This window comes from Leptidea sinapis, chromosome 28 (genome assembly GCF_905404315.1).
Source record: "Leptidea sinapis chromosome 28, ilLepSina1.1, whole genome shotgun sequence".
In the NCBI taxonomy this organism is placed as follows: domain Eukaryota; kingdom Metazoa; phylum Arthropoda; class Insecta; order Lepidoptera; family Pieridae; genus Leptidea; species Leptidea sinapis.
In genome coordinates, this window is record NC_066292.1 from 4,122,023 (window position 1) to 4,149,675 (window position 27,653).

At 33.8% G+C, this 27,653-nt stretch overlaps 1 protein-coding gene across 1 annotated transcript in view; it reads left to right on the forward strand.

Moving 5' to 3' along the window:
- LOC126973097 (probable cyclin-dependent serine/threonine-protein kinase DDB_G0292550) overlaps positions 1–27,653 on the forward strand; it is a 225,627-nt gene that overhangs the window by 46,552 nt on the left and 151,422 nt on the right. The window contains exon 2 of the mRNA XM_050820239.1: positions 12,179–12,334. Within this exon, the coding sequence (XP_050676196.1) occupies positions 12,203–12,334 (132 nt within the window). The 5' untranslated portion in view covers positions 12,179–12,202. The remainder of the gene's footprint in view (positions 1–12,178; positions 12,335–27,653) is intronic.

A 27,653-nucleotide genomic window follows, 5' to 3' on the forward strand; every position in this document is an offset into this window, starting at 1 on the left:
TGGTTTTTATAGTGTTGCTATAGGAAGTTGGAAAAGTTGACTGTTACTTGTATTTAAGAGACCGCATGGTTCCTGTATCACCTAGATTTATATATTTTTTTCAATTTTGTGCATTACTAGTGGCTCTTTTTCACAGAATGTCGGCTAGATTTTGGGTACCACAACGGTGCCTATTTCAGCCGTGAAGCAGTAGTGTGGAAGCATTACTGTGTTTTGGTCTTACGGGCGCCGTGGCTAGTGAAATAACTGGGCTAACGTGATTTAACATCTTATTTCTCAAGGTGACGAGGACTACTGTAGTGCCTTCCAGGGTTTTTATTTTACAAGAATGCTGAGCGGCACTGCATTGTAATGCGCAGGGCGTATCAACTACCTTCAGCTGAACGTCCTGCTTATTTTCATAAAAAAAATCTACGACATCGCTCAAGTTCCGGGCCTAAAACTCATATTTATCATTTTGTATTTCTAATTCTTTCTCTTTTAGGCGTAGGCGCCTCAGACTTCTAATATTTAATACCAGAGAAATAGTATCATTGAAACTTCATGTCTCATAATCTCATAACTCAGTATTACTATCAAAGTCACAACAGCATTGTCTGTTAAGATTAGTGGCCACCGCAGTCGCTGTGATTTTACATTCAAGTAAGCTACAAGCCGACCTCCTTCACCTCAAATGTCAGCCTTTACGACTTCCGAACAATATATGATTTAGCATTCATGCGAATATAACCGTTACTTAAAATTAGATTTGTACACAATGCCATAGGAAGCATTGCGGGCATGCTTGCAAATTGTGTACCACGAATTATATTTCTTAACAATATTCTAAGGGCTATATTTACGCAACGCAACCAGTCGCGCCACTGTGGTGTCCGATACCAAACTAGACACCATACAGACACCAGAGTCATGACGAGTCCGAGCTGGTCACGCCACCATATTGGTTGAGCAACAAAACGGACACCAGGTCAGTAGCTCTATATAGAGCCGTATACATTTTGTTGGCAGCGGAGACTGGTTGCACCACCGTGGTGTCGCCGTGAATTATAGCCCTAAATGTCAAGTGTGTAACAATTTAATTAGTATAAAAGATGCGTGAGTCCAGCAGTATAGGCTTATCAAGCAATGCATCTCAAATTCGATTCCCATTGGGAAATAATTCATGTGAGTTAGGTTAGGACACTTTGGATGGCCCATTGTGAAATATGGCTGTTTAGCCCATGCTCCAGATGGATAAAGCCAGATTCCGACAAAATGCGCATTGCCTGGTATTCTAGGCTCTAGCAACTTTTGCAGAGACTGCCACCGGTAATATCGATACCATGTGAGTGTTCATCTGAAGTGAAAGTAATAATGATATACCAAAATCCGATTCACCCATAAGATACTTATCTTTCGTGTAAAATGAATGTGTAATAAATAAAGTTGACACGACAACGCACCATCATTTACAAATTTGAGGGCGTGATAGTTTTGTTTTCATTCAGGAGCCCCAGCAGTTAGCTACCAAGAAAGAAAACATTACGCTCTTGGTTGATGTAAAACGAAAACGGGTTGTTCATTTCAGGTCATGCATTACAGGCTTTATTTCGCAACACAAAGTCTATTGTGTGTGTGTTTTGCGTGACGGGGTGGCAGCTAAACGTGGTATCCAAACTCCTTCAGGTGATTTATTAAGCCTCTGATGTCACCAATGTCCTCAGGGAAGACGTTTTTTATGAAAGAGGAAAAAAACAAGGGTTACCTAATTTCATGTGATCGCCGCCGCTCGCATTATCTTGCAACACCCGTGGACCCGTTCTTTTGAAGGTTTAAGTATGGATTCGTACTGTCCTGGAATACTTTTGTTGTGCATGGAAAAAGTTCCTAGAAAGCTGTACTGTAGAAGGACACCAGACATCCAGATGGTAGGGATTTGCCAACAGTGCGACGCATCTATGCAACGCCAAGTGATTTGAGCACAGGATCCTCGAGAGTTCGAGTTGTTTTGTGCTGCACGCGGCCAAATGGTACTAGCTTTGCAGAGATGAGAGCAATACATACTGTTGCCGGCACTGTCAGATCTGTGCTTTGTACAGCGCTTGAATGTGGGCCAGCTTGAAGTATCGCCGAGCTCTATTTATGACACTCAGCTTCTTCGGAGCCAAATTGGCTTTGAATTCAAGAAGACGACGAAATGGCAATCTATCGAGATTTCGAGACCCAGTATTCCTATACTAGCCGAGCCATTATAGTAAGTGTTGTCCAAGATGTGATATGACAAGATGGATTTTTTATTCGGTGACCCAATTTCCGTCCTTAAAACAGGTGATTTATGCTTTTGCGGGTTTTTATTACAAAGCCTATTAAACATTATAATATTATTGCTGTTTCACATAATTAATAAATACAAAATAAGGCTACTGATGTAATTATTTTATCTAATATCAGCTGTTTCAAACTCTGCAACTCGGGTATTGCAAGAGAATCTGTTTATCCTTAAATTGCATAAACAATTCTAACATCGGATTCCGTGTTCATGCAGCGTCCAATACATTCAATATTTAGCAATTTTGCAAGTAACAATATCTTAAATAATCTGTGCAATATCAAACAATTTAAATTTCTTCATCTGTGATCCCAGATAAAGCCGCTATTGAAGACTTATTACGTAGACGTATTTGTTTTGATGCTCGTAACTTTAACAATGGTCTTCCACAATATTGACTAATGTAATTACTGATATTGCAATAATCATTGTTTGTTACAAGTATTATTTCGCTTTTACCATTTATATTGTTTAATTTAGATATTTTATATACTCTTACTATAATAGCAACGTAAAGTAAACTTGAAGTAAATATATTTTAAGTTTAAATTAATGTGTTTTCCGTTTTTCATTTCATATGCACGTTTATTCTTAGTATTTCAAGTTATCTAAATATATGTATATATATAATGAAAATGGTTTTTATTTGAGGAAACTACCACCATTCGATGCGAAATTTATCCTAGATGGTTTATGGCTACTTATTTTTTGTTTGTAATTGTAATAAGATGAATAAAATTTAATTTATTTCTTTTTAAACTTCGCCCAACGAAGCGGGCGGAAGCGGTTAGTTACTTTATAAAGTCGGAAATGTTCTTGTGATTCCTTTGGTTGTACATGAGAGGACTGGCCGAGGTGCTCACATATGTCTACCTTTTTTTTAAATGAAAATAAGGGACGAGATAAGCAGGACGTTCAGCTGATGGTATTACATACGCCCTGCCCATTACAATGCAGTGCCGATCAGGATTCTTGAAATACCCAAAAATTCTGAGTGGCACTACAACTACGCTCGTCACCTTGAGACATAAGATGTTAAGTCTCATTAGCATTAGCATTTGCATTTGGCATGTCAACGACATACATTGTTCGAGACTGGCTCGATTAAGCCCACTTGGGCGTAGTATTCGTTGCCGAACTTTGCGACTACGCTTGCGGTATCTGGAAGGCGCGAAGCGGAGACCAATCCTTAATCTAAGATCTATATGTTGATAAACGGTCGTTTTCAATAATGTATCTCTAGTTACTGATATATTGCTGTCACCATTTAATGACAAGATCTTATCTATCCATAGTTATGTCCAATATTGTTATATTATTATAGTCCAATGATATCTGTCGATAGATTATTGAAATGTAGGTAGACATAAAAGGATATATCTGTCTACCTCTAGTAGGTCAAACTAAGGATAGATAGTGTAACGCGTGAGTCTTCCCTCACACGCGGGATCGTTGTTTAATAAAACATTGTTTCATCTTTGAGTGTATATATTCTTCTTACAACTTAATACATCATATATTATATTTTATATTGGGCCGAAGGCCTTCTTACTTTACTTCATGTTCTATTCTCATCTCTCTCGTTATTCAATTACTTTTTCATCCGCGTCAATATTCGAACTTCATATCAAAATTTACTCTTTTACTTGACGGCCAACCATAGAACAATGAGTTCTTATATGCGGATAAGAACTCCTTGTTACAATAGATTATTGAAAACGGCCATAAATAATTAGTGAAAACTATTTGATTAACAATTTAAAGTCATATATATCTTAATGTGTAGTATATGAAAAGTAAACACAAATGAATACACAAAGCAAGGTTCCAGCGAAGGAATTGTCCACAACATCTCTGTAGGCCACCATTTACCTAGTTTCTAAACAAGAACTTTCCTCGGTTTTTGCCTATCATAATGCCTAACGCACGGTGAAAGTAACCTTGACTGCAAGTCTGTGGGTGATTTATGGTTTGTTTGTATACATAATAATCTTACGATGTTTACAATAGATATTAAAAGTGGATTAAACTACTGTAAATATTTAGAATAACGATAAAATATGCTTAATTTACGAATGCTGGTGGAGATATGATACCAAAATCAAAAATACAATTTTTGTAATAGATTTTTAACTTAGGTAAAAACTTACGAATTAAAAAAGGACTAATATTTAAACGTGTTTTTTTGTTTTCCTCAACAGATACAGTCTTTACGCGTAACTATTGCTAAAATAAACACTGATAAAAGAAAACATGTTTTGCTTTTCACTGTACTTCAACATTTTTTCGTACAGTGCTATTGCCTCACCTACCCTAAAAAGCTTAAGCGCACCGGGTAGTGCCACGGTACTCGATGATTTATTAAAAGTACCTTGGTCGAATATTGTTATTTCATTTAATTATGGCTCCATCCGTGTATATCTAAGATCTCGTAAATCATTGATGATATCATCTCTAAGGTCATATATACGTCTGCATAGATTATGTCAGCAGCTGTGAAAACGTCGAAAAGATTTAGTTTAAAGTAAGACAGATAGCACATACAAATCGCGAGTGTAAGACGTAGCTTGTCACACACACTAAAGTATTAAACCTGGCCTGTTTTTATCGACTGTCCAACAGCAAGATACTGTCTAGATATATCAATTATCTAACCATACCCTATTCAATGTGTATATTAAAGGTGTTATGATTATTTTATAACTCGTTAATAATTAAATTAATTTGTTTATAGTCTGAGTAACTGAAGTTATTTAATACTATCCGCCATCCACCACTACATCAATAAATCAACGGAACTTACGTTTTCCGAACAAATTACAGATTCAGAAAAAAATAAATTCGACAACAAAATACACTAGAAGATGTCAGACATGAAAATGTTTATTAATTAGGTCCTTAAGTTGGATTTTATTCCATCTGCGTTCGTAACTGTTTGAGTAATATTCAGTGATCGAATTGTTAAATAATTCCACGTTTTAGATACCATTTGTGAAGCACCCCAATGAAAGTTCAAATCTATTAATATTCAATTCAAATTTAATTTATTGTTTGGTGGCTGATAGCAAAAAGTCCGGCAGTTGAATACTAAAGTTGAAAAAGATACAGCCGGCAATAAACGACATAGTAAGTGATGTAAAAACATTAAATTCGCAATGATTGCACAACTTGATGCCGTTATAATGGCGGTACAAGTGTGGCGCGACCTTAATTCTCAAAATGGGCCGCCGGCCGTAAGTTTTGATAACTATAGCACGCGATGGCGTGAGGCTTATGGCGGCTGATATCTCGTTGATTCGTTTGAGTTTGGTTGTGTTTAGATAATAGGGCTTTTATGACAATAAGGGACGAGACTAGCAGGACGTTCAGCTGATGGTACTTAATACGCCCTGCCTATTACAATGAATTCTTGAAAAGCCCAAAAATTCTGAGCAGGATTACAATTGCGATCGTCACCTTGAGGCATAAGATGTTAAGTAATTTCCCTCGCTACGGCGCTCTTTAGCCCGAAACACAATAATAATTACACATTACTGCTTCATGGCAGAAAAAGACGCCGTTGTGGTACCCATAATCTAGCCGGCATCCTGTGCAATGGAACCTCCCACTGGTAGGGCTTTGGATACCGTATGATTCCTTCCTTTAAGTTTTTGAAAAGTTTATCATCTGTTATTTTCCAATAAAAAAAACATACTAATTGCATTTTTATCTTAATTATTCTACATTGCCTGACCTTTTTCTGAGGGTTCGAAACGTAGTTTTGAGATATTACATCTTAAATATATTTGCCTAAAATAATTCCCATATTAGGAACATAAAAGTTATTAAAATATTTTCGTTGTTTTTTTTTTTTATAAAAAATATATGTTTTGTATAAAAGGGTTGAATTCTAACAGTTATTTTTAAAATATTAAGCTAGGGGACATGATTGTATAATTTATTTAATTGTTTTGGTTTCATTTCTCGGTGTTGAAATTGAACAAAAATAATTTCCTACAACCTAAAAAGATACGTACTATTCGCAAAAAAAAAGGTTGCCCCCAAAGTAAGTAAGAATTTCATAGAAATCATTAGAACCAATTCCAACATATCCATTAAAAAGGAAAATTCAAATATTTTTATTCATAACAGGATTATATCAACGTCTTTCCAACTTAATAACGTCAAAAACTACCATTCGAAAATTTATGTAATTAAAATATATAGTACCAACCATTTTAAAATAACGTTAAAAATAACATATATGTATCTATATACTCGTATGTACAAAGATTACTCATTGAAATATATGAGATAATATTACACAATACGACAATGCACTATTTATATTAGCTTTATAAGGCTGTTTAATTAATGCCATTATTAATTCACGCAAATTTAATCTTTAAATACTCGTAACAGAGAGATTAGTTTCATTCATATAATTAGTATATTTACTTCCGATTATAGAAATCGTTTATAAGCACTCCTAGAATGAAAATTATGTCCCTTTATATAATTGTTAAGATTTCTATTACTATTCTTAATACAAACTTAACTCTTTATTAGGAAAGGGTTAATTCATTCATTTCCTAGTTTGCTTTTACTAATTACATTCAAATTATTACCTATATAGCTGCTGTGTTTGCATTTAATTTATTAACATTAAGATCGAATTCTATTGATATTTCTATACAATAACCTATTTGTCAGTTCGTAGACGGTTGCAATAAAACTCTTGAATGTTTTATTTTAGTTAAATGGGGTGAAGTGGCATAGGGCTATATGTTTTTATTTTAGGATCCGACAGACGTTGTCCTGTACACACGTCTAAATTTGAAAAATCGGTTCAGCCGTTAGGAGGAGTTGACTAACATACACATGGGGAAAAGAATTATATATGGACTGAATAGAGATTCTAAACCAATTCACCGAAACACAAAAATCATTAAATCGCTCCAGCCGCCTAGGAGGTAGTTCAATTGTGAATCTAAACCATTCTCGAATCCAACTGAAGACACACAGAAAGATTAATTAAAATCGGTATAGCCGCGTAGGAGGAGTTCAGTGAGAAACACACGCACAAATGAAATATATATAAATACTAGCTGACCCAGCAAACGTTGTATTGCCGATATTAAAATCGCGATACAAAAGTAACTGTTGATCGTAAATGGGTGAAAATTTGAAGTTGTATATATTTTTTATTGCTGACTCATAATCAAACAAATTTAAAAAAAATGTCAAAAAAATTAAAAAAAACAATTCGTGTGGACCACCCTTAACATTTAGGGGGATGAAAAATAGATGTTGTCCGATTATCAGACCTACCCAATATGCACTCAAAATTTCATGAGAATGGATCAAGCCGTTTCGAAGGAGTTTAACTACAAACACCGCGACATGAGAATTTTATATATTAGATATAAATACTTTGCTAATTACCTGTCTTTTTTTGAATTGAATTTGTTTACCTGTTTTTTTTTGAAAGGAGTTTAACTACAAACACCGCGATATGAGAATTTTATATATTAGATATAAATACTTTGCTAATTACCTGTCTTTTTTTGTGAATTTTTTGGTCGAATTCTGACACCATGTATTGCTATAAATATTTCATTGTTTTACCGTGGTAAAAAATTTGTTAGATTTTCTTTAATTTTGAATTATCAGAAAAAATAACAATCAAAATAATATAGTTGATTATTTATATTGAAGTGACAAATAAAATGATAAATGTGAAACATACCTAACTTAACCTCAAAAACCTTACAAGCAGTTGGATAACTACCTACCTATTGAATTAAGCTCTATATATATTGTCATATGAAACTATTAACATCTAATATATAAAATTCTCATGTCGCGGTGTTTGTAGTTAAACTCCTTCGAAACGGCTTGACCGATTCTCATGAAATTTTGAGTGCATATTGTTGTAGGTCTGAGAATCGGACAACATCTATTTTTCATCCCCCTAAACGTTAAGGGGGGTCCACGCCAAATTTTTTTTGTTGTTTTTTTTTTTTAAGTTTATTTGATTATGAGTCAGCATTAAAAAATACATACAACTTCAAATTTTCACCCATCTACGATCAACAGTTACTTTTGTATCGCGATTTTAATATCGGCAATACAACGTTTGCTGGGTCAACTACGAGTAGTATTAAATAAAATAAAATTTATGATTATCTTTTTCAAACAAGAAGATTGAGCCTTAGATTAGTTGTTTGTTAAATTCCAAGCTACCATGGCTATCTTAATCTCGAGAACAATTCCGAGTATTTTGAGTGTCGCTAATAGCCTGTTATTGCTGTGAACGTAATTTTATGCAAAACAGATGCGTGAAAGGACGCAGGCATTGGTCTAAACAATCTGCAGGTTATTTGGGCTGACGTGTCAAGGGCCTGTGCTGTTGAAATGATCTACTAATGCTGTAATATACTGGAGCTTTATGTTTTTTTATTTATTTTTTTAATAGTTTTTTGAAGTCGGTTGTTTTATTTGTAATTTTTTTTAAATCTGAAGTACATCGACTAATAATAATAATGGCATACTTCTACACAAATTATCTTGCCCCAAACTAGGCATATAGGCTGTGCTACGGGTTGCAAGACAACGATATATTTAATACGATATACATACATTTATACAAACATACAAAAAACATTCATGACTCGGAAACAAACTTCCATAATCATCATATTACATTTTGCACCTAGCAGGTTTCCAACCCGGGCCCTCTTGCTTAGTAGGGATGATCACTAACCACTGGGCTATAAGGGTCGTCAATTGTTATTTGTTTACGGAAAAACGAGCATACATACGGATCACAGGATGTATTCAAAGCGGGCCATACTCGCTTGTACACCAGCAGACACCAGCAGAGTACCAATCCTATAATGCTTCAATTGTATTGTACGTAACATAATATGAATTCGAAAATCGAAAACATATTGGGGTGTGTCAGTCGAGTGTCGAACCGGGGGCACAATGGAGAGAGTTAACATATTTTCAAATAACAAGAACAAACAATATATGGCATCTGCATTTTCATCAAATATTATTGTCTGCAGGTTTAAGGGACTGCAGACGATATAATATTTGCAGAAGACATTATATTTGATGTGAATCGAGTGATTCCATACCGCATTCATGAGAATAAGGCTCTTGACAGACTGACTATGAAGACAAACTATAAGGGTTCCTTTTTCATTAAAAGGAACATTTACAAGATTTCACTTTAAGGTTACTTTTAAAATTGTAACTTTGTTTAAAATAGTTTTCAGTTTCCGTCATAGCTCACTCGTATTATTCAATACCTTAATTATTAAGATTTCGAAAACGAGTATACATAGCAATTTTTTGATTCTACTTTATTTGAGAATTTGTAAATAAAGAAATTATTAAAGGTATTCTATAGTTGTTAAAGTAAAGAGCTTGATCATGTACAAAAGATGATTTTTTAAAGTAGATACCTAAAATAACATGACATCTTTTTATTAAAGGAAAATGAATCGTAAATTTTTATTATTTATTTAATAAAGATTTTTATTAAGTGTATTTATTATATAATATCACTAGCCATTCCCGCCCGCTTCGCTGGGCGAATCTTAAAAGGAAATAAATTAAATTTTATTCATCTTATTACAGTTACAATAAAAAAAATTGTAGCCTTAAACCATCTAGGATTAATTTCACATCGAATGGTGGTAGTTTCATGTCGATACGATCAGTGGCTTAGGCGTGAAAGAGCCTCAAACAAAGACCATTTTCATATATATATATCATAACATTATTTACAATATTTGAGTATTCGTTAACAGAATTCGTATGGTATTGATCTGTTACGCTATGTAATGACTATTTTAATTGTAAAGAAAGCTATTTTTTAAACTATACCTATGTAGAGACCATTTACAGCACGTCTTGGAGGGTGTCTTACTTATTCCGAGATCCACAGAGGGCTTGTAACGTCACCGTACTTAGACAAACACTTGAGAGTGTAGAGAATGCTACAGTTGTATCACCATTAAAGATACAGTTATGCTGTGTCTCTGTAGTAGACTACTTCAAGATTACTAATTATGAAAAACTACGGGCTTGTGAGATTCCTTGTGAGGTCCTTCTGTAAGATATCGCGTGGGGAGCGATGGCTAGTACTTGTAGTGGCTTGTAGACTGCAACATGCGGAGATTGCCTAGTAATGTCACTGGAACATCTTTTGTTATTGTTACTTTTTTTTTGTTATTCTCGTGTCATGGTGTTAAACTTTGAACCGAAACGGCTTGACGGATTCTCATAAAATTTTGAGTGCATATTGGGAAGGTCTGAGAATTAGACAACATCTATTTTTCATCCTATTTTTTTAAATTTGTTTGATTATGAGTCAGCAATAAAAAATACTATCTACGATCAACAGTTACTTTTGTATCGCGATACATTTTAATATCGGCAATACAAAGTTTGCTGTGTCATCTAGTATTTTTATACATTTTCGTGTAATTCAAAATGTCCATATTGTCATTGAAATATGTCATCTTTCTATTGTATAAATATTCTGTAAAATGCTGAAAACTAAAAAGAATGTCAATGAATATTATTACCGCTTTTTCTCAGTCCTTAAGTCTGTTTTAAGGTGCAGGTATTTTCTGCTTCACTTCAGATAATCATTCAACTTCTAGTCAACGTCAAACAGATTGTGTGATTATTTTATTTAATTACTTAATAATATCGTAACTATGAATAATCGAATCCAAACACAGTTGGAAAAGCTAGTATTTAAAGCTAAGCACCAATTAAAATAGAAAAGCGTGTTCCAGTTTTATGACACAGAATATAAACGAGCTAATGCCACAACAAAAGGTGGCAAACAAAGATAATATGCGCTCGATTATGACGTAATCTTATTATAGAATTTAATATTATCTAGTTATTGCGAAAATATAGGACAAATGAAATAATAAATACATGCCTACGTATGCCGAACTGGTTTTTGCGACATGTAAATAGATTTAATCTTGAGGAATTTGTGATCCCGTCGCAATTAATTGTTCTTTATTATGGTTACATTCGTAATGGAAGTTTTGTTACTAAATTTCTTATACAAATGATTTGAGTTTTCTTTAGTGTTAATTCCGCCAATATTTGTCTTTAAACAATTCGACACGTGTTTCGCCTCTACACGAGGTATCCTCAGGATGTGTTGTCTCGCCAAAATCTGGCACGACACTGATAACACTTAAGAAAGCTCAAATCATTTGTATAATTATGGATTTCCGCAAAGTAACGCCTACATCAATAAATTTACTAAATTCCTTATTTTTTCTGTGTATGGATTCGTTCATGAATGCCTTATAAACTTGACTTATCATCACTTATCAACTTAAATTTGAGTCTACTTGTAAGTAGGAATTAGTCATTTGATATGTTATTATTGTCATAAATTAGTTAAGTATTATTATTATTATATAAAGTGTTTGTATTAACAGGTATTGGATTATTTACTTAAATATTTTTTTGCTAGCATAGATGTTTATGTTATAAATATAAATTATAAGTGGATGGTCCTCCACAGTGCGGTTTTCAAGGAGGTTTCTTCCACGTACTACAAAGCTGTGGAATGAGCTTCCTTATGCGGTGTTTCCGCGACGATACGACATGGCTTGGACGACACGACCTTCAAAAAAAGCGCATACTCCTTCCTTAAAGGCCGGAAACGCTCCTGTGATTCCTCTGGTGTTGCAAGAGATTGTGAGCGGCGGTGATCACTTAACACCAGGTGACCCGTACGCTCGTTTGTCCTCCTATTCCACAAAAAAAAATTAAAGTGTAGCATTTGTATGGAATAGTGTGCCTTCGGTAATAATATGTAATGGTTGTTATTGTCTGCAGAGCATGCCGCCGCCCGTGTAAGTCATGAGCGGTCGCGGAGCGGGTGGGCAGCGCTGCCAGCTGATCCTACAGCGCTGCCTGGCCATACAGCTCACTAAGCCGGGCAGCGCGCCTGACGACTTCTGGATGTACGACTCCGGCTATCTACTGTTTCAGGTACACCTGCCTGCTCTTTACACGCCTTATAACACTTTAACTTGTGTGTCTTTTTCATTTGATATGCTCTCAATATTGATTATAACTTTTTTTTATGACAATAAGGGATGAGACGAGCAGGATGTTCAGCTGAAGGTAATACAGTGCCACTGAGGCCAAACCTAAAAACTCTGAACGGCACTACAATTACGCTCATCACCTTGAGACTTAAGATGTTAAGTCTCATTTGCCCACTAATTTCACTAGCTACGGCGCCTTTTGTAAACATCCAGATTTTAATTATAAAAATTTATTCAGTCCAAATATGTATCCATATCACATGTATGTAGGTAGTAGGTACTACAATAATTATCTTAAAACTAAGTTAGGTATACTCGATCAATTTTTAGTTCAATAAAATCTAAATACATGGTTGAAAACTAATTAGAATGAAATCAAAAGATACAGAAATGAAAATATTCAACGGGCAACATGAGCCTTTCCACAGCTGTATAGAGGCCTGTCTGCAATCATCCTTAGGATTCCACTACCATGAATTCGGCACATCAGTGAAAAAATCATCGACACTCGCGTCGGCAAATATATCCATGGCACTGCGAATTTAAAATTTGGCACATTAAACCAAAAATCGTTGTTATTACTGGACTCTGAGACCATCGGGGGCCCGCAATGCCAAAGAACTTACACAACTTACACACTTTACTACTACTAAATACTAATTCAAATTCAAATATTTTTATTCAAAATATGATTTAAAATCACTTATTGAACGTCAAAAACTACCACCCATTCAAAAGAGACTGCCTCAGACATGAGAAGAATGGGCGCAAGAAACTCAGCGGGCTTTTTTTTTTAATATAAAATATGGATTACAATGTAATATCGTACAAATTCCCAGTCCGTGGTGTCATTAAGAAAATCGTCCAATTGTATTCAATTATTTTGAATAAATATGAAAATTGCGGGGAATTAAATAAAAACAAGTATTTTGCTTTACTTTTGTTGTGTCCTCAGTCGTTCAGAAATCAAATAATTGAATTTGAATTGAATTTTTATAGCTTTCTAACTTTCTCAGAAGATAAAACATATACATAATTTTAGCCAACTATAGTTGGTAGATTAACTGTGGATGGAACAGAATAATATGCAAGATGGCAATCGAATAAAATAATGATTGAAACACGATACATTTTATGTACGATTTGATAATATTTGGTAGGTCTGAGAATCGGTCGTCATCTCATTTTTATACCCCAAATATTTTAACTATTGACCTTTTTCTTATTAATTTATATGGCAATACAACGTTTGCTGGGTCAGCTAGTTTGTTATAATAACATCAAAATAATATTTAAATAAAACACGTTTAAAGGATTAAAACTCTTGTAATTGTAACGGTTCTACATTAGATGTTTGCGTAAAAGTTACATTTTTATTTTAGTTAACCCGACGTTTCAAGACCTTTCCAGATCTCGTTTTCAGGCGGACTGCAGATGAAGTGAGTCAAAGATAGCATTTGTCATAGTGTCATTATGAAGTTTAGCGACATTTATTTCCTCGGAGGTGGTATTTGCTGTACACAGATGGTTTTTGGCAAAATTTACTGACAGTGTCCTCTTCTTTTTTGGTATGTGTAGTTATCAATAGTTTAACAAAATGACTGTGTTTGTCAGATGATTTCTAAACGATACGATAGGTTACGCTTAATTCAAAAATGTGAAAGTTTCCTTTGGAAACTATTTTGGTAATAAGACATAATTATTTTTAAAATGGATACCTAAATTCTTATTAAACCAGGCAATACTCTTGCTAATACTCTAATGTTACCAGAGGATGGACAGCGGTGCTAACTTACAATCTACAACTCATGTTTTTAACTCTAAAAAAGCGGCCAAGTGCGAGTCGGACTCCTATGAAGGGTTCCGTAGCAGCAAGGAACATAATAATATAAATGTTCTTGTAGTTCGTTGTAACTTTAATAGATGTTTTAATAATAGTGCTTTTTTTCAATCAAGTTATTGATAATACGATTTATGACGTAATAAAAACTAATTATTAGATCTCGTTCCATCCAATTTTCGGTGGAAGTTTGCATGGTAATATACATTGTATATTTTTTTATAGTTTTATCATTCTCTTATTTTAGGAGTTAAGGGGGGGGGGCACATACATTTTGCCACTTTGGAAGTGTCCCTCGCGCAAACTATTCAGTTTAGAAAACAATGATATTTTAAGACTTATTCATAGATGACAAATACATTTATGGGTTTGATGGATAATTTTTTTTGAGTTTCAGTTCTTAGTATAACCCCCAAACCCCCAATATATATATTTTTGTTTGAAAATCTTAATGCGGCTTACAGAATACATCTGCTTACCAATTTCAATAGTACAGTTCTTATAGTTGTTAATGTGGCTGTGACATACGACGGACAGACAGTAAGACATGACGAATCTATAAAGGTTTCATTTTTTGCCATTTGGCTACGGAACCCTAAAGAGAAGTTAAATACATTTTGTCTTTTAGTAGGTACTATCCCTGTCAATGCGAACCATACTTTAACATATGCATGTGTATTTAAAGGGGAAGAGAATACTATTACAATTAGTTCCTGTTTCAAAACCACATCTTGAACACACGTGCACTTTTAAACTTTGAATGCATCCGTGTGCATATCAAGTGGTTCGTGCGTTTAATATTAATTGTGCAAGCGCATATTCTACCAATCATTAATATTTAAATAGACGCTCGTTTAGGAAGAAGCTTGCAGCAGGTGACCTAATTTCAGCAAAATTATTAAACTTTACTACCTGATCTATGGGTAATGTTTATCAAGCAGAACAGTTTAATCGAGTTATAATCAAAGTCAGACAAAAACGCTTTTAAAGAAAACCAAACCAAAAAGGAGGAAATAATTTTTATAAGCATTAATAATAGTAATAATAATAATTATATTGACACACTTTTTACACAAATTATCTTACCCCAAGTTAAGCAACTGTGTTATGGGTTACAAGACAATGATATATCTTATACAATATACTTAATTAAACATACATAAATTCTTATAAACATACTTATAAACAGTTAAAAGTTACAGTAACTACAAATAATGTGATTAAGTAACAAAAACATGTATTTTATCATAAATAAAATGCGGTGCTTGATGTCACTTTGCAATAAATTGTATATTCACAAATATTGGTAAAAGAAGTCATTTCGAAGATATCTTAAAACGCACCCCAAAATCATTTTTTACTTTTTAGTTTGGTTTTCATTAAATTTTATGGAATAGGAGGACAAACGAGCGTACGGGTCACCTGGTGTTAAGTGATCACCGCCGCCCACATTCTCTTGCAACACCAGAGGAATCACAAGAGCGTTGCCGGCCTTTAAGGAAGGTGTACGCGCTTTTTTTGACGGTACCCATGTCGTATCGTCCCGGAAACAGCGCACAAGGAAGCTCATTTCATTAAATTTTCTATTAATTGTTTATTTTTCCAACAATTATGTATTTTTCCCTTTTTAATCTTCAAACGATGACAATGTCGTGGTAACTAATTAGCACCCGCCTGTAGTATTTGGTACAAAGACACTGCCGTGTATCGGACATAAAATAATCGCTTATCCTAAAGATCTTGATGTTCATAATAAATAATAAAATTGACGCCAATCCTTGACTAGTGTGCAATTTTTCAAATTAATCCGACGTTCTGGAGGGGTCAAAAATCACGTTCATATATACCGTTTCATACAAACAGACCAATAAAAGTGGAACAGACTGTTTAAGTTATTGTATTGTCACGGTTAATAAGTCTGCAAAGTTTCAATTAAATCCAACATTTTAAGCTGCGTGAAAATCTTGTACAATATTTCCTTTACATATAATAGGTACTAAGTGTTTTTTTTTGTATCTTTTATTATAAGTCTACCTTCCGATTTTTAAATTTTAATAAGGTTGATTAAATTAGAAATTAAACACGGCTTAAATTTACTGGCAAGGTTTCTGTAGATAAAAAAAAATTCTAATACATAAAAAATCTTAGTATATTAATTATCTTCTGACAGCGGTGGGATTTGAATCCACGCCCTTTCGGACTGGTGCCTAAAACCAGCACCACTCGGCCACGCTGCCTCTATGCAAATGAGATACGCATGAGGCCAATAAAAGTGTGTTAAAATGCATTTAAAACAAGCTGCATATTTCTAAATGTATATTGATCCGAATATAGTCTACTTCTCTCTCCTCCCGCCTCCCTGTTCCAAGTTGACTTCTTCTTTCTTCTGGCGTTATCTTAACCACTATAGAGGTACAGACAGATATAGAGGCACTAAAATTATAGTGTTATTATTCTTTTCGATTTCGATGGTAGGGTTGTAAGCTGCAATAGGCATTGGAACCGTTGTTCAACATTTTTATGTACAAAATACGATCAGGGTCTTATTGCAAGTTCTATATTACTAGTACAATGTATAATGTTGTTTTGCCATTTAGTTATTGTTGGAGTTTACTCCTTAAGAATCGATTTTCATATAAGGCGCCCGGTATCAGAAAAATATGGAGAGTAATACCTACTCATCAAATGGCATAGTAACGTTTTTGAAGCGTATCATTTCTCGCGCACCTTTCACATGCGTCGGAGCTGACACAGACACTTTTAATTCAAGTCGGTTTTTTTTTATTATAAAATTTTTAACTTATTTACTCAATTAGCATATAAAGAGTATGCACTCATTTACTTAACCATTTACATACATGACCCAAGAAATAGATATTATGTTCTTTACTTCAGTGGTCAGCTGTTACAATGTTTGCTGATTAAACACCTCCTATTTCATTCAAATTTAAAATGTAAATCATCTTAATACAGTTTAGTTTTGAATGTAGTTTGTTAACCACGAAAATGATATGTTTAAAGGTATCAATAGAGGTGCTATGTTTGGAGTAAGGTCTATAGTAATGATAGTGAAGGTTGTATCTGGCGCCAATACAAATACTAGTTTTTGCACTGAGGACTATGTTAAGACATACCTATATAAGATTACAAGCTCTTGAACATAAAACTATGATTGTTTAGCTATCTAATATCTTTAAACGAGCAATTCTTGCATATAAATATATAAATTTCATTAAAATCGTTGGAGGCGATTCAGAGAATCAGAATATATTGGGACATTTGGTTATACGGAAAGCAGCAGACCCCGGTTTGAATCCAAGTTGGATAGTTTTTTTTGTTCAAGTTTTGTACCTTCTCAAAAATCTAAGCAAGGCTTGGTCGTTCTTGTACTGTTAATTGTGATAATCAAAATGTTGCCATCATAAATATTAATTTGTTATACCTAATTGCCTACAACTCGGTTCAGTCGAGTTAGTGAGACCTTTGTTGGGCGACGTATATGCTTTTACAGCATGATCTGCACAAGAAAGTGCACAACACAAATGTGTTACAAAATTCAAAAGAATAATTAAAATACGATTTCTTTATGATAGATAACTTAATTCTATTAAAAGAAAAGAAGAAAGTCTTGCACCTGTTCTTCTTCTCAGGCATATACTTAGTTAGGCCATAAATACTGATACAATAAAAAATAAACAAAACATTACATTTGAATTTCGAATCTGTAATTTTCATATGATTCTTCATTGAGTTTTCTCATTTTGGCGCCAATACATTGTACAATATTTTGCGATATTAAATTGGAGTGGGGTGATAAAGGGAACCGAATCGCTGTGATTGCATTACACAAAGTAGGTATGGAGCCAAATGCAATTTTTAAAACTGTCCAAACGCTTGGTATTAGTAAAATGTTTGTGTACCAGGCTATTAATAGGTACAATGAGACCTCCTCTGTCTGTGACAGAAAAAGATGTAGCCGCCCACGTAGCGTTCTTACGAAAAAGGTGTTGACCACCTTTGCAGCAATAAGGGAAAGAATTCGAAAAAATACTCTCCGAAAGCAAAAGATTTTATCGCTGGTGATGAAGATAACACCTAGAACCATGTCGCGTATTTTAAAGATAACAAGATGACTTATTACTTGCAGCCTATAAGAGACGTACTGGTCATTTCTTAACTGGTAATTTAAAAAAGATTAGGGTGTAAAATCGAAATAACTACTGAAGCGGTACGCAAAAGGAGGTCACAGAAAAACTTTGTTTACGGGTGAGAAATTTTTCACAATTGAGCAACATTTTAGTAAACAAAATGACCGTATTTATGCTCAAAGCTCTAAGGAAGCTTCCCAATTAGTCGACAGATTACAACGTGGACACTATCCGACTTCAGTGATGGTTTGGTGGGGTAGTAGCTATGAAGGAGTGACTGAGCCATACTTTTGTGAAAAAGGTATCAAAACATCGGCACAAGTGTATCAAGATACCATTCTTGAGATGGTAGTGAAGCTTCTTAACAACACTATATTTAATAACCAAGAATGGTCCTTCCAGCAAGACTCTGCGCCGGGTCATAAAGCTCGGTCTAAGCAGTCTTGGTAGGAAACCAGCATTTCAGACTTCATCAGAGCTGAAGACTGGCGATCGTCTAGTTAATTTTATTAGATTAACAAACTATAACTGTGTTAAATTTAATTTAAATGCTCAAGTCATTTTAAACCAATATATCTTGTTATAAGTATATTATCCTATTATTTACATTACAAGTACTGACCCGGCAAACACTGTTTTGACATATAAATTAAGTACACCGCGCCCGCTCATTGTATCAATTGTCATATGTAATGAAATGTCACTGACTGAATTATTTGTATCGCGAATATATAGGTATTTCTAATTTATAAAAAGTGTAACTAAGTAAGTAATCTAATGGTACAAGTATCATTCTGATTAGTTCAGTAGTATTTGCATTATAACCGAAAAAAAGCCAGCTCTCTTTTTATAGTTTAGATGTATTCGTAGGACTCCAATACCCAACGTAAGTTTCATTCTGTGTCACGGTTTTTGTTTCAACTTCTTACAAGACTGAAGTAATGATATGTTTACTGTAGTACTGGCAAATAAATTCGTAATTTCACTTATAACTTTGAACTTTCTAAGGTTACAAATGAATTGAATTACAACAAACATGATGAAGAGAACCGGTACATTCTTATAGTGTTAGCTAAGTGGAAGAATTGCAGTAACCGTGTATCATTACTCGAATACAATGAGTGGCATCGCTTAGAAAGTGAGGGATCTTTGGTTCAAGGGTCACCATTGCACCCTTTGTGAAAGACGTGTATTTAATTACAGAAGAAGCCCAGGTGTAGGGTTATGTAAGTATACAATTAGGAATTACGGAGGCATGAGGAAAACCTGCGTAATGCTGTAATTATTATATAGCTTTAATTACATAGGTATAGAATTGGTATCTCATTTTATTCTCGATAATGTTCTATATGTTCATGAGCACATTGAGGAATTTGCTAGCAACTGTGACTATCATAATTTTAACACGAGGAACAAACATAAACTTATGCCTACTACTCGTTTAAGTCGAGTTAGTAAGTCTTTTATTGGGTGATGTATATGCTTTTACAATATGATCCCAGAAAGTGTACAAAACAAATGTGTTACGAAATGTAGAAGAATTGATAAAAAACATTTGGCTGGGAAAGGTTATTATAACATAAACGATAGGTTTTCTTAATGATATTCCCAGTCTATGCACTGGGAATGAAGAGGACAGCCTCAGGCTCTTTAATTATAAATGTTTATTTTATATGTTTATTGTCAGGTCGGAGGCAGTCTTTTTTGAATGGGTGGTAGTTTTTGAGGTTCAATAAGTTATTTTGAATCCTTTTTTGAAAAAGAAAAAATTGAATTTGAACTGGTACCCAGAAGTCATAAAATAACTAATTTTTATAAGCTTTTTTGGTCAAAGGGTAAACTAATACAAATGAATCATTACACGGTCAATTCTGCTTACCGACTTTTTTAAATTCCCTAGCGAGATTAGTTTTAGATTTTCTTTCTCTATTTTATTTGGTAAGATCGTGATTAATAAATGAATTATTTAGTTTTTTAAATGCATTTGAATGGTCTAATTTTTTTCAACATTCACTAAACGATATCTCTATTTTCAAATATTGTTGTAAACGCCATCAAATTTTTTTTATAGTTATGTTATTGACTTAGTTTCATTATTGCTAATAGATAGTTAAAAATAATAATAAAGTTCTAAGTAGATGTATAATATTAGAGTGCTGTGTCTGTAAGTTTTGAGTATGTCATTTATTTATCGAAATTCCAACAATTTTTAACAAATCACATAACATGTATAAAAATAAATTGTAAGCTTTTCAGTATGTGAAAGGCCTAAAGATATTATTATAATTACTATTATGGTAAGAAATGAGTACGGCATTCTCTACAGTTGTCATGGACTCATAGTCATAAGGAGCTCGGATTTATTATGGCCATAATATTCGAATGTGTAAATTTTCAAATTTATAATGGATATTTAATATAGTATTATGTTTGACAAAATCTGTTGGATTTAACACAGATAAACCCTAAACGTACTGCTCCGAGTTCACAAAGATAGTTTAATTTTTTCGGAATAATTTACATAATATCATTTGTTACATCCCTAGCAACCACATAGCGATTGTTCTTTAAAAAGTGTAGAAATTATTCACTGTTTTTGATACATGGATCTTTGTATGCTAAGTATGTTTATTGTATTAAATATATAGTTGATTGACACCCATACAGGCTACTCTAAATATACCTAATGTAAATATACCTAATTTGGGACTTAAGTCTAGAAAATATGAGTGAAGTATGTCAATTTAAATTATTATTTAAATATTATTATAAGACCTGAGAAAAAACTCTATCTAAATAACATTAAAATTTAAATACATTATATAAAGTCCAGTGAGAGGCTTCTTTACACAGGGTGCCGGTTAAATCATGGGTACCACAACAGCGCCCATTTCTGCCGTGAAGCAGTAATGTGTAATCACAGTTGTAGTGCCACTCAGAATTTTTGGGCATTTCAAAAATCCTGAGCGGCACTGCATTGCAATGGGCAGGGCATATCAATTACCATCAGCTGAAGGTCCTGCTCGCCTCGTCCCTTACTTTCATAAAAAAAAAACTAGAAGTCATATTGCAATAGTTCAAACTATTATACTGCAACTCACATTTTAATATCGCTAATTAAAAAGCCTTCAACAAACGTTTCATATAAATGTGAATAGTGGATTCTCGATTGTACAAACAATGAATCGCTTGGAAGCTTTTGTTTGAAAGCTATCTTCGTCCGACGACGCTAGTAATTTCCTCCACGCCTTGCTACAGTAGGAATGAAAATTGATTGTGTTGAACCGGACCTAAGAAATATATTGTAGTCTTCTTAACCACAGGATTATTGTTTTATTTGTAGTGGTCAAATATAAGCTATGCATACTGATCATAAATTTTAATATATATAAATTACGTGAGACGTTGTTTGTCCGCGATGGACTCCTAAACTAATGAACGGATTTTAATGGGGATTACTTCATGAAGTGCAATTTCGTCCAACTTGAGAGATATAATAATTTATATTTCGATTTGGGACCCATAATTATTTTTATTTTCAATATTTGTTTTGTATGGACATATTTTCTATGAGAGAATTTAGTGACGCACGGTTTGACAGTTTCGCTGTGAAACAATTTCATTATAACAACAGGGAGTATTTTTCACGAAATAATTCTTGATGTTTTGAAATATTATTGGCAAATTCATAAAATATAGTATTTTTTTTTATTATCTAGAGAACAACGTCTGTCGGGTCAGCTAGTATTATATACTTTTAAAGCTGTATAGTTTTTTATTTGTTAGTTTGGACGTGTTAATCTCTGAAATAAATCGTGTTTGAATAAATGTTTTTGAATTTCAACAAGATACCAGAGATTTCAAAAAAAAGTATTACGTTATTCAAAAGAATTGTTAAAAAACGTTTGTGTTTGACTATAACTTAAATGACTTTCATAATGATACCACAGATTAGAAATGGAGCGACTGCCCTCAGGCTATTAAATAATAAGTTTAATTGTACAATATTACTTTGTAAATCTATTTTTTTTTATGAAAAAAATTCGCGCCCCTCTTCTCAGGTCTGAGGTATTCGTTTTGGAATGGGTGGTAGTTTTTGATTTTCAATAAGTGATGTCGCATCCTATAATGAATAAAAATATTGGAAATTGAATAACCATATTAATAACTTCGGCTGTCTAGAATTAGACGGCTAGCTTTGTAATATATTGATCTTTATGAAGTATCATTTTTAATTTTATGAATGACATACTATAATAGAACTGACGTGCCATACAATTTACTCTTGTCGAATAAATTATGTGACATTTATGATAGAGATACACAGATAATTCGTATTTCTGTTCAACATCTTATCATAAAGTATCCTGGTCGCAGAGATTTCATAATGCCTATTCAAGTCCTTAAGAAACAAATGAATCTTTGAGTCAAATTTGACAGCTGCATCCGATCACCATAGACAACAGTCATAGTTGGCGCCACAGTTTAACAGACCACAGACTATCACAATTAATCATAGATAGATCTATCGCGCAAACACTATCTTACTTACTTTGTAATAATATATAATATGTATTTAGGTAATTAATTTTAAACAAACGCTCTTAAGACTTACAAAGAATGTGATTATTTTTATTGTTTGATATTCAAGATAAATATTTTTCTGCCTCCGTTTGAGTTTGTAAAGTATTACCCCCGTATTCAAAATAGTCTGCTAACTTAAAGCATTGCTAATTCTCACTCTGTCTTCTTCTATTGACCTAAGTCAGAATGAGAAAAAACACTCCTAAGCGGCTGTTTAAAGTAAGCGGACCATTATGAATAAGGGGGTTAGTATTTTACTGTTAATAGCTAACGTGTAATGTACATTAAAAATATTTTTCCAGAATATTATATCGCACCTTTGGCGATCAAACGCTATTCGACAATTATTTCATAAACGACAAACAATAACTCGACATATTCTTAAAATTGCGCCGGTGATGATTAATATCCTTTTTTTGCTTCGAGCTGTAAATCTTCAAAATATTATAAAACTAACTTCCGCTCGGGGATTTGTCTGCTTCTTCGAGAATTCATAAAATATATACAAAATTCTTGTCTGACAACGTGACGTGCAAAATTTTATGATGATCGGTTAAATTGTTACGGCGTTAATCTCACATTCATAATTATTATTTATTACTTATGATCATTGCCCGTATTTGTTATTTAATTTGCAATGGATCGTATTGGGCTTATATTTTATTATTGTATACTAAAAAGAATTCGTTAAAATTAATGAAATAATTAAATAGCTGAAAATTTAAGTGCTAACACACATCACAGGGTTTTCTAACTTTTATTGGTTTCTTTGTTCGTCAAATGGCTCCCGATGCGTTACGTAACTTGTGTAGTAGCTACATCTGTGGTTTGTTTTGGTAGATCTGAATGTGGTGAGTGTTGTTTTAACATTTGATGGTATAAGTGTCTGTTTGTTTGGCTTGTGTTCGATGCAACGCGAACCGTGTGGTTTCTTTGAAGAGCAATCGGCACAAAACTGTCAGTTATGAAATACTACGTGTCGTTGTTTGAACGCTCCAATTTTATATAACTTTAGTAAATTTTGTTAGCAATGTACTCACATACTTAAGCAATGAAGTCACATAGAGTACATTGCTTTAAGGCTTTTGCGGTTATTCACTACACGAATAATCACTTGATATTCTTAGTGATGTTGGATTTAGCTTTCCATATCTCGGCTCTGCTGTTAGCGCCATGATAAGAGCTTGGTTGGTATTATGCATGAATGTGTAATTAATAATAGTACTTTGAAGGCAATTTTTTTAAAATTAAGAATAGAAGTATGTAGGTTTTAGAATAAATGTATTTATATATAATTACAGAGTTATTTTTATATATACGTATAATGAGAAACAAATGATAGGTCTAATACTATATAAATAATATTATTTGGTGCATGTAATCGTAAGCTTAACGAAAAGCTAAGCGTTCAAATTAAGTTTTTAAAAGTTATTTTATTACAAATCTTTAATAACTTAGGATCTTTACTTTTAATATAAAGAATTGAATGAGATTATATATATATGAGATTATATATCTAATCTCATATATATATAGCTAGAGGTCCTGTGTTCGAATCCCGGTAGGTGCACACATTTATATGATGAATGTGGGAGTTTGTTTCCAATTCAGGGAGTTCATCTGTATTTATGTATGTATATTGTATTAAATATATCGTTGTCTTGAACCCTTGTCTCGTTTTGGGGCAATACAATTTGTGTAAAAGTGTGTCAAAATGAAAAGTAATATTAATTTATAAAAAATTTCAAAAATATAAATAAATTACGAAATAATTAACAAAATTTTTACGTTCGTTTATCACGCATTCACAAAATTCCCAAGTCAATAAATGAGCTTCCTTGTGCGGTGTTTCCGGAAGGATACGACATGGGTACTTTCAAAAAAAGCGCGTACAACTTCCTTAAAGGCCGGCAACACTCCTGTTATTCCTCTGGTGTTGCAAGAGAATGTGGGTGACGGTAATCACTTAGTACCAGGTGACCCGTACACTCGTTTATCCAAGATTCCATAAGAAAAAAACAAGCATGAGTAGAGAAGTTTTACTTCAATAAACTGTCCACTAAAAGAATAATATCCAACAAAGCGACATTCCAAAGGTTTCGGTATTATATATATCATGATTGAGCGTGTATAGTCTCTTTAATAAGTAATAACGTATCTTAAATATCCCACAGCAATTATGATATAAGTTGAATCGCTTATTCAATGATTCCCACGTTAACATTTCGTTTGTATCGATCGAACGTAACTCGATAGCAATCTCGAAGAAAGCTGAAACTTTTATAGTCAATTTCGAAGTGAATTTGTAATAGAAACAAGTGAGCCATGCATAATTCTCTATTGTGTTCGTAAATCTATATCGCTATGAGACGATCTGGATTTTATCGAGTTACAATCATTTCTAGCATGGGAGTACTATTTTAAGCTGAGTAAAGTTGTAAAGAATAATACCGGAAATCGATTTAATTTAATTTTTAATACGTTTTTAAAAAAAATGTATCTAGGACTTTTCAGCAAGTCTCTATCCATAGTCACAAGGCAGGAACTTGGACTACAAATTATGGTCAATTTTGACTACAAATAATTCCGACATTGATTCGCGAATACCTACTCTAGTCCGCTCTATGTCATTGGTTATGTACTCTTTGACAAGATGGTAATGCGAGTTCAGTAGGTACTGTTTCCAGCACAGTATTTCCTAGAAGATATAGAATTAAAAAAAAGTTCTCACTTAGAAAACAGCAAAACTATAAGTATGTTATTATCCAATTATACATAACCACATGAACCTATCATATCAAACGATACACAATTAGATTGAGTGCACACGCGTCAATAAATCTCGTATCGTTTATATTCGATTAATTATGTAAAACGAGTCGTAATCGATAAAATTAGTGTTGTTATAATCGTTACTTTGCCCTCGGGTGCTCAAGACAAAGGGCTTTCGATGTAACGTCAAGAAAACACCGCCGAAATAGTTTTATTGGCCCTTCCGGTCAACATTCTATTATCTATATTTAACTCTTCATTAATGAATCGATAATCGTTCCTATTACGCTACAGTAAGGTGTTATTTGTGTTAAACGGTATTGTGATGCTGACAAGTGGCTCTCACATGGGCCCATTACACAGGTCGTTATCGATTTAGCTTCATTTATTTCAACAACGATAATAGAAAACGTATTAGTCGGTTACGTAAATAAGCCCTTTCTACCGTAATGAGGGTAGAAACAAAAGCCGTGTGAAGCTTGAGTGAAACTGTAGCGAATTTTCTATAGATTTTAAATATATCACTTTGACTTCAGTTTACAGTGTTAATAGAGCTTTGTGTTGTTTGCAAGATTTGCTAAAAGGACTGTTGAGTTATGAAGTAATCACGAGCACCGTTTAAATTACCAGTAAATTTTGCATAAATATTCTATACTTATCTAAATATATTTTTTATATGGAAAAGGAGGACAAACGAGCGTACGGGTCACCTTAGGTGATTAACGCCGCCCACATTCTCTTGCAACACCAGAGGTATAACAGGAGCGTTGCCGGCCTTTAGGGAAGTTGTACGCGCGTTTTTTGAAGGAATATTGTATCGTCCCGAAAACACCGCACAAGGAAGCTCATTCCACAGCTTTGTAGTAAGGTGGAAGAAAGCTACTTGAAAACCGCACTGTGGAGGACCGCCACACATCCAGATGGTCGGGATGATATCCTAATTTGTGGCGAGCCGTGGGTGGGTCGAAGCTGGAATTCGGCGGCAGGAATCAAGTGATACAGCGCTTCGGAACACTCGCCATGATAAATGCGGTAGAAGACACTTAATGAAGCGATGTCTCTACGCAACGCCAAGTGATCCAGCCCTTCACAGAGTACTGGGTCTCTGACAATTCGAGCTGCTGTGCGATGCACGCGGTCAAATGGATCGAGCTGATACTGGGGTGCGCCAGACCAGAGATGACAGCAATATTCCATGTGTGGTCGGACCTGCGCTTTGTAGAGTGCTAGAATGTGGGCTTGCTTGAAGTATTGCCGTGCTCTATTTATATATAATTTTGTCTCATATATAACTCATAAAAAACAAGGATGACTCAGATCACAGGGTGGTCAACACTGATCACTGTTGACAACAAAAAGTATTCTAAAGGAACAAATTTTGAGACAAATGCCTTGCCTTTTATGAATAAGATAAGATACTGACCAGGTTGTGGCAGTCTTTAAACTATCATTTCATGCCCAACATCAAAAGATTCCTCTAAACAGCACACACGAGAAATTTTGTGGATACATTGTGTGAAAAACAATGACAAAATGCTTCATTGAAATATGAGATAAACGGTTAAACAAATCATTATAAAGTGATATAAAAATTATGTAAATATATGTAGTTTAAATGAAGTGTAACTCAATTGAGTTGGCCGGTATGAATCAATCACGGTGATATCCGTTCGTATCGATTAGATAACAATAATGATGCTTATTATAAATACAGGCACCCATTCCCGAGACGATTACACTGTACAGAGTTATCATTAAGGATGTTTACGCACTGTGCTTGCCGTTAGTGAGAACAGAAATTAATGGAGTTATGACATTTTTAGCGGGAATTGTTAGTTATCGCTTATGAGCTTAGTGCAATTTGATTGTGAATTTAACTATAGTTAATAATTCTATAGGTAACAATTTTGAGATTT